This window comes from Pipistrellus kuhlii, unplaced genomic scaffold (assembly GCF_014108245.1).
Source record: "Pipistrellus kuhlii isolate mPipKuh1 unplaced genomic scaffold, mPipKuh1.p scaffold_m20_p_3, whole genome shotgun sequence".
Classification (NCBI taxonomy): Eukaryota; Metazoa; Chordata; class Mammalia; order Chiroptera; family Vespertilionidae; genus Pipistrellus; species Pipistrellus kuhlii.
The window spans coordinates 168,851,649-168,861,359 of record NW_023425529.1 but is presented as its reverse complement, the minus strand read 5'-3'; the positions used below and the strand labels follow the sequence as shown (position 1 = coordinate 168,861,359).

Here is a 9,711-nt window from a genome sequence, read left to right as displayed (position 1 = left end):
TTCCCTAGTCATCTACGTCCCCCATGACAAAATAACTGTGATAACAGTTCTAGGAAATGTACTTCTCTTCTAGAAATAGTCTGCTCCACAGAACAGAGTCATGGTGGAGTGCACAGGGCAATGTTATTTCTTCTAGGTCTCATCACCTTATGTCAGGTCGTCTTCACAATAACTGGGAGGACCTTCCACTCTGACGTTTTGCTGACCTCTCATGCACAATGAAAGGCATGATATTTCTTACACCTTTGAAAACATCAGAGAAAACAAGAAATTGCTCTCATCCTGAACTTTGCCTCTGTTGAACCAAAGGTTTTGTTGACAGGACAGGGATAAAAAAAAAAAAAAAAAAAAAAAAGGAAGTGGAAGGTCCCAAAAAGAAGACATAAAAGGAACAGAGTCCTGGATTCAAATAACAGTTGCCCCCTGCAATACCTGTACTCTACACCATGCTTTTCTTATTGAAAGGATAAGCTAAAATCCTAAATTGTTCGATAATCTGTCTTTGCAAGATTATATTGAGAATATGGCATTCTTAAGGTGAAGAATCAACTAACTCACTGATACACAGATGGTTAGATGTCATTTCATGCAAAAAGAAAAGTTATTTTGAAATTGCTTGACTGTGCAAACCAAGTAGATAGTCCATTACCATAGCGAGAAAGAATGTAACTTCCTTAGGGTTATTGAGAAAATGAACAATAAAACCAGATCTAGAATTCACATCATCTGAAGACCCATGTTGTGAATCTCAACTTTCTGTTCATTCACTAGCATCCTAGGAGGCAGCATCTCAGTCATTAGTCAACCCATGTCTTTAGAACCACTCATTACATGGCACCCAGTGTTAAGACTCTGTAATAAACTGAGTTCTAATTCCTGGAATCATTACCATGTGATCATGACATCATAGAATTCTGACATTCAGCTTCCCGATGTTTCGAACCAAGCAACGAAGTGATAATGGGGAAGAAATTGGAAAATTATACTGTACAACTGAGATCCAAGCTGCATTTATTCTTTCCTCCTTAGTGACCTTCTTAAGTGGACTCCTCATCCTATTCCTTTTCCGGCTACTTTTCCGCATAAAAAAATGGCAAAACTTCAAGGGAACAGGAATTCTCTTGGTCAGTTTCCTTATTTGGGATCCCACTGTATGAAGATCAGAGACAGGTTTGGCATGTGTTTGTGTTTAGGAAATAATTAAAGCTTCACTGAGTTTTCACAGGCTAAGAGAGCCAGCTCTGAACTGATGCCTTAGAAAGGGGCGGATCCACTAGGCTGCTATTCCAAGGGTCTTAGGTATAGAGCCATTTATCCCACCACTTATTGTATGACTATATGGATGATGATACATGTTAGCTCTTGAAACAGATTGCTTTTCTGACAGTAAAAATACCCACAAACATTGTTTATTCCTCTGTAATGAATTTTAAAATGAAAATTGTGCTAGGTCCTATGAGAGAGGAAAAAAGGAAAAACCAAAGTCAGCCAAAACCGGTTTGGCTCAGTGGATAGAGCTTCGGCCTGTGGACTGAAGGGTCCCAGGTTCGATTCTGGTCAAGGGCATGTACATTGGTTGTGGGCACATCCCCGGTGGAGGGTGTGCAGGAGGCAGCAGGTCAATGTATTTCTCTCATCAATGTTTCTAGTTCTCTGTCTCTCTCCTTTCCTCTCTGTGAAAAATAAATAAAATATATTTTTAAAAACAAACAAACAAAAACAAAGTCAACCTCACTTTCATAGATCCATCATCCATGATGCATATGCATTCTCATATGTACTGCCTTTTGTATTCCACAAACACACTCATTTGCACAGATCTACACATGGACATCCACACATACACACACCTGACACCCAGCCTCAAATGCGGAGACCTTTTCATGCAGAACTAGTTTTACAAGAATGAGTGCTATTGAATGACCTGTTAAATGATTATGACGAGAATAATTATCTATTACCCATTTAAGACATTGCTTATATGCTACATAATAGCTATTCCATTACCAGTGGTCTAAAGCAGAGAGTTTTATTATGCCATATTTGGCTTGTTTCCAATATTGTTTGCCACACTATGTTTGTTTCTCTGATTATGGTACCTTTCCTAACAGAACACATTTCATCTGTGCAATATAATTAATATTGAAAGGTTGCTTAAAACATTTCTCTTAATGCTAAACATTGACACAAAATAACAGAATTTATAACTTGGTACTTAAAGTCATTGCAATCTCATAATATGGTTTCTGCATTGGAGAAGTAACCAATATTGAAGTTCATAGATTCCGTTGTTAAATAAGTTTGTTCTGTTACTAATTATTTGTAGATTTATGATTATAGGCAATAACATAAAAATTGGGGAAATAGTTCTGGGTATTGACTTCTTTTTAAATATATATATATATATATATATATATATATATATATTAAATTTTATTTTATTGACATATATATATATTTTTACAGAGCGGAAGGGAGAGGGATAGAGAGCTAAAAACATCAATGAGAGAGAAACATCGATCAGCTGCCTCTTGCACACCCCCAACTGGGGATACGCCTGCAACCAAGGTACATGCCCTTGACTGGAATCGAACCTGGGACCTTTCAGTCCGTAGGCCGACACTCTATTCACCCAGTCACACCGGTGAGGGCTGAATAGCGACTTCTTAACAATATTGACAGAGTACATGAATGGGTTTGGTGGATCAGCCTTCTTTCCTATTTTCAATGCACAATTCAATTGGCAGAATAATTTAGTCTTCTTAGCTTCCTGCTCTAAGACATATATCTTCTTCCTCATTAAATTCATTTACGTGTGGTTACAAAAATGTGAGAACTCATTTGTCTATAAATATTTGCTGTATTTGTTGCTTCTTTCTTTGGATGTAATTCCTGTCTACCTGTTGGTGTAGAGGTATCTTTTAATTTAAAATAGAAAGCAAATATTACAAAAAGGAAAGAAATGAGCTCCAAGCAACCAGAATACTATTATGTTCCGCTCTTGAATCTTGAGAACTTTGATAAAAGTTGAATGACTTCTCAATAATTTGTTAAGTTAATGTAAGTTAAAGAGTGCAGTAATTTACTCTTAAGCTTTTGGGAAAGTTGGCCTATTGTAAAAAATGCCAGAAATATGGGTACTGACAAAGTTCTTTTAAAATTATTTGAAGAGTCATCATTTTTCTCTTTAAATGTGCATTTTTCAAAGGCTTACTATATTAGTAAGTATGATTTTATTGTATCTTAGGGCCAATTTGTTTTCCCACAGAAGGCACCTCCAATTTTATAATGAAATTAAGGTGAGGGTTCTATATTAATGTTATATTGAATATTTAAAAAAAAAACAATTATCAAAAATCTCAGGAATGCTCATGATGAATCATAAGTATTAGAAGACAAATCATTGATCGAGATATGAACTCTATCCAATAGTGATTTACTGAGATTTTTCTTCTACCATACAGAAAATATTATATGAGTACAAAAATAAAGTAATTTCAAAACCCTGGTCGTATCCGAAGTGAACTTTTCTAAAAGCCAGAGGGTCTGGTCAGCATGCTGTGTCTTTCTCAGTGGTAGTTCAAGACCATCAATAGACACAGAAGCTAGCTTAGACCCCAGACTTTCCTGATGGCCTGCTTGTGGGCAAGTCATTGAATTTCTCTATACTCCAACTTCCTTACCAATATACAATGGATTCATTCACACTTTGTCTACATCATAGGATGATACAAATGCCAAATATAATAAGTAAAGGCAATTTGCAAATGTGAGAAATGATTATAATTTTAGCAAGATATCATACTAGATAAAGAACTAAAAGCAGAATCAAATTGCTAAAACTTCCTTCTTTTTCTCTCAAAAAAAGCAGATACTAAGTAATCACCTAAAAATGAATTTGTAAGTTTTTTCCTTTGTTCATGTATCTTGATGGAAAAGGATAAGACACTTGTTCCCGCCGAAACTGGTTTGGCTCAGTGGATAGAGCCTCGGCCTGCAGACTGAAAGGTCCCGGGTTTGATTCTGGTCAAGGGCGTGTACCTTGGTTGCGGGCACATCCCCAGTGGGGGGTGCGCAAGAGGCAGCTGATCAATGATTCTCTCTCATCAATGTTTCTAACTCTCTATCCCTCTCTCTACCTCTCTGTAAAAAAAAAAAAAAAAAAAATATATATATATATATATATATATATATATATATATATATATATATCAATAAAATATATTATTAAAAAAAAAAAAAAAGACACTTTTCCCAGAGCTGAAAAAACATGGCGCTCCCAAACCTGATCATTGCAATAATGTCAGTTTGAAGGGCCTGGACTTAAGAGTGTGTGAGGAAAGCATGATGAAAATGTCCAATTCAGAGATAAAAACCTGTGCAGAAGGCCAGTACAAAGCAAACTCAATAAAGTCCATCTCTTGAAATACTGAATGAGTGACTTCAGGGATCTCTGGTTTGGAATAGGTGGGATAAATTCTGGCAGATACCACAGCACAGGAGAATCTATAAGCAGATTACTTTCTCCAAGTTCCAGGTCACACTCAATTCCTTTCTCTCATTCATAGAAACTAATCTTGACAAGGAGCCGCAGTAATAAACATTTACAAAGTCTCTACCTCCATGGAGTATTTCGTGATCGTATAGAAATGTTACTTTCGGCACAGACCGTTGTGGGGCAAGTGTTGGTAAGTACATTTTCATTGTTACTTTGCTAACAGACTTTAGCCACAAACATGAGTATAGTTGGTATATGCAGTTTTATCACTCAGGTAAGCATATAAAGTGTTCCTGAATGGCCTTATCTAAAACACCACTGCCTCTCAAAGCCATTTCTGGGTCTCTCCTTTGTAGCCACTGCTTTGCTTATCTCTTCTTTGGTGCGAATATAATTACGTGGCATTACATTTTGGACTTATTGTCAGCTTGTCTTCCAGAAGAAAAGCTTTCTTAGGGCAAAAGTTGTGCACATTTTGTCTGTGGATGCCTGGCATATATCAAATGTTCAAGAAATATTGATCTTTAGTGGATTATCTGGCCTGAAATGTACAACTATTTTCCCACCCTTTGAATCTAATAGTCTCTTTTATTCCTTATAAAAAGTAGTCATTTTTTGCCCTTCCATAATATTTATAATTTTACTTTGTGTTTTAATCTTAGTAATTTGGACATATTAAAACTCAGTCCAGGTGTCATCTCCTTGCAAAATCTTATCTCCGGATTAGGCTAAGAATTTGTCTCTAAGGCTCTGTAATATGCATTAAACACTGTTGTTAAAATTATCTGTGCATATGCTTCTTTCCCCAGTACACTGTGAGCTCCTTGAGGGAAAAGATTATGCCATGGGAATTTTTACAGCCCATTGTCTTGAAATACCAGGCTCTATAAATAAATATTATGCTGATCATCATTTTAGTGGTATAGTTTGATATGAAATATTAAAAACTGGAATCTGTAATTTGAGGGTATACTGCCATCAGATGGTGGTTTGATAGTAGTAGGCAGAAGAAAGCTAGAATTTCTGCTTTTTTGTAATTCATAAAAAGGTTACTCTTTTCTAATTAATGTTGTATGATTCAGATGTAATTAATGTTTAAAACTTATCTGGAAGTACAGAAATAAAATTGCTTTGATAAAATCTGAAAATAATGTAGAATCATCTGGAAAAATGCCTCTCCTTTCTTTTCTTTCTCAAGTTTTGGTCTCTCCCTTCCCCACCCCGCAACCCCCAAATCCCTGTTAGTGTGATCTATTGGAAAAGGATTTTGTAATTCTTTCAGATCATAACAGGGATTTCTTGGTAAGGATCTCTTCAAATGTTCTAATCATGTTTAATGATAAGATGGTAATATTGGAAATAATGTATGAAAGGTCATTGGGGTAAGAGATCTTATATAATCTAACAATTTCCCCTTTTTATAAGATCACCAGTGATATTGGATGACTTCATCCTATGACCTTTGCTTAACTTGAATACATTTGCAAAGACCCTATTTCTAAAAGACTTCAGCATATATTTTTGGGAGAACATCATTCAACACATAACCACGATAATGATAAATGTAACAAACCTCAACCAAAATATGACATCATGCATACCACTCACCAAAATTATAACCTAAAAATAATGAATAAATGAAAAATATAAGAAATAAAGAAGAAATACTAAAACACAAAAGTAGTAGGAACTTTTACCTCAGTTATCTCATATCAGGAAATAGAATAATAATAATCAACATCATAAAGAAGAATACAGTAGCTTAATTAATAAAAGAGAGCTGATTGAAATAGTCAAACTTCATATGCAGAAAACAGAAATTAAACTTACAAGTGTCTATTGACTATAAAAATTCAGCATGTATTAGGTCACAAAAAATCCTAACTATAAAACATTCAAAGTACAGACAACTTTAACTGAACAAAGTGCAATAAATAGATAAGCAAATACTAAATAAAATCAGAAAACAAAGGCTTTACAGCTAAACTTGTAAAAATCTCTCTTTGATTCTTGACTCAGAGAAATAAAAATAATAATTTTAGTATAGTTAAAGCATAAAAATAATGAAAATACCACATATCACTTGGACCTAAAGTATGAGATGAGAGTGGTTTTGGGTTAAGTGCATAAAATAAAAATTCATTTTGATAAATAAAAAATTAAATAAACAAATTAAGTTTAAATCTCAAAAAAGCAGAGAAATAAAACTCACTGAATAAAAGCATAATAAATATAAGAAAAGTCAGAAATTAATGAATTATAAAACAGCTGATTATTTGAAACACAACAAAAAAGAGAAATCAATAGCTAGTCTAAACAAGGAAAAGAGAGAAGCACAAATATATATGAAATAAGCCATTAAAATAAGAAAATAAGTATAGATATAAAGGACTTTGAAAGTTTGCAATTAAGTTGAAAACTAGATGGTTTCTTAGGACCATATAAATTGCCAAAAATGATCATAAAAGAAAGTAACTTTGATCAAATATTTGGAAGAAACGAAGATATTATCAAAGACCTATGTTAACATCACCACAACTACCCCTCCTCACCCTCCTCCTATGGGAGAGCCTGATGATCTCAAGGCCTAGTTAAAAAAATATTCAATGATTGGATTTCTCTAATGATAACTCAACAGTGCCAGGACATAGGAAATAAACAAAACAAACACCCACTTTTCTTTTTACAATGAAAACAGTATCTACATCAAAATTCCAAACGATAGCAAATTAAAAATCTCTACAGACTAATGTCCTTAATATGTTGAAGAGGATTCATGGCTAACCACACAGTGGAAGAAGAAGAAAAGAAGGGAGAGAGGGGAATAGGAGAAGATGATGAAAAAAAAAATATATATATAAAAGAAAAAAGGAGGAAAGTAAACAAGTAGAAAGGAGGAGGCAGAAAATTCCAATTCCAATAATCAAAGGGAAAAAATATTATCTTATCTTAAAAACAGGACACCTTCTTAAAGTTCCTTCTAGAAATGAGAACATGGCAAAGTATCAGTTGTCTCTATGAGTTTGGGCTATTTTCTATTTAATTTAGTTCTAAATATAGTCCTAGACTTAAACAATCTGTTCCTTTGGGTGGGGGTGGGAGGAGGATGCTGTTAATTGTGTAATTTACTATGTTTCTTTGTTTCTCTGATCACTAGACCATTTAGAACCAAAATTATACTCATTGCTTTTAAAAGTGTATACCTTTAGCCTCATTCTAGGCACAACTTTATGTTCACATTCTGTTTTTCTATCTTCTCTGACTTATACTTTTTGGGATATTCTGCCTTAACTATCTCCTGTAAAGTGCAGTATTTTCTTTGAATGTATAATTTTTTCTGTAGTTAAGAAAATAAGCCCTTGGCTAGAGCAACAGTTGTCATTCTTAGTAAACATAACTAAATGAGCAAAGAAAGCATCACAATTCATCTGAAAATGAGAAAGAATATTTCAAAAACGATGCTAGGAAAATTGACTAAATAATTTATTTTGCTGGGTTTTGCTCATTTTTGTAATGTAATGCTACTTCTAGAAAAAGAAAAACATATAAAACATACTAGAAATGATCAGTCTCCTTACACTTTAAATCCATTTTTTATGTTAAAAATTAAATTAAATTTAAAAACCCTTGGTACCACCTTGAAATGTATCTTCATCTACTTTTTTTCATTTCCTTTCTTATTTCACATTTTATATTTATTATACCATCAAGCACCAGGAACTCATTTTGTTATGAAAACAGTATGAGACTAGGCTTTAGTTTATAGATCTTAATCTTATGGATAAAGAAAACACTGGTAGCAAATACAATATTCACATTTGATTATTTCTGGATAATTTCATTGTTGTCTTTGTATGCACATGGTAAAATATTTAAAAAGTATCACAAGGTACATAATAAAAAATTAGTTTCTTCCTTATTCCTATCTCCATCCACTGCCATGAGTTTCTTCCTTCAAACTTATAGATTCTTAACAACATTCTAAAAAGATATATTTTGTAGAGTTGGTCCGGGCTGGCCTCGTCTTTCAACTTCTTCAGTTGAATTTGATATACAAAAATTTTTTCCTTAGGTACTTCTTTGGCCATATCTCACAGACTTTGGCAAGTAATGTTCTTATTTTTATTAATGTCTAATTCATCTTTACATTGTTTTAAATTTTAATTTCCCTTGCTTGATTCATGGTCTATTGAGAGGAATGTGGTCTGCTTTTATTTTCTGTGGGATAGAGTGGCTGTCTTTTCTACTTTGGTAAAATTTATGGATATCACTGCTTTTATGGTATCTAGTTTATAGAATTTATGGGGAAATTGTTTGTTGCCTGCTCTATGATCGATTTTTATCTCTACTTAATGGACTTTTGTAAGAATATGTGTAGTATATGTTTGCTATATAAGCACTACTATAATAATTATGTTATTTATATTTTCCACATGCTTAATTATTTGGTGACTGATTGAAAGGGGAATGTCAAAAATTTTCATATACAGTTTTGTCAAATAACTTGCATTTCCAACAGATTTGAATTATACATTTTAAATAACAGCAATTACTGCGTAAAATTACCCAGTATATCTTCTTGACTTATTATGCCTTTTATCAATGTGAACTATTTATTTTTGTCCCATTTTGTGTTGTGTGTGGTTGTTTTTGTTGTTGTTTTTTAGTTGTTTGTGGTGTTTTTTATTTGTGTGTTTTTGGCTAGAACATTTTAGAATACAATATTAGTGTGTAACATTGCTTCCATTTTACTCATACTTCATTAGGTTGCCTTAGCCTAGCTCTCTTTTAGTCTTTCTGTCTTGTTTCCTTCTAAGTGTCTCATAAATAACATGTACCTGGATTTTTGTTCATTTATTGACTTAAGAATACATTTATTTGTTATTTTACCAGGGGAATTTTTCTTCTTATGGTGATCAATTTTATTGGTCTTTATAACATTTAGATATTGAATTTGCTGCATAATTGAATATTTGATACCAGTGGCTTAAAAAACAAATGGGATGTCAGTTAGAAAAAAAAGGGAGAACGAGTATTGGATACATAAGTAAGCTCATTTAGTCTATGTTCCAAGGGCAGAATTACAAAGTAGTTGTAAATTTTGGGAGACATGGGCACAACATTTGCTCCTCCACTTTCATTGTGTAATCTTGGGCAAGTTATTATAGTTTTTTTTGTTTTGTTTTGTTTTTTTAGACTTTATACTTATAACT

General features: G+C 33.3%; 1 protein-coding gene across 1 annotated transcript in view; it reads left to right on the top strand.

Moving 5' to 3' along the window:
* Positions 1–932: 932 nt before the first annotated feature.
* KCNU1 (potassium calcium-activated channel subfamily U member 1) overlaps positions 933–9,711 on the top strand; it is a 119,649-nt gene continuing 110,870 nt past the window's right edge. The window contains exons 1-2 of the mRNA XM_036457143.1: positions 933–1,124; positions 4,569–4,688. Of these exons, the coding sequence (XP_036313036.1) occupies positions 933–1,124; positions 4,569–4,688 (312 nt within the window). The remainder of the gene's footprint in view (positions 1,125–4,568; positions 4,689–9,711) is intronic.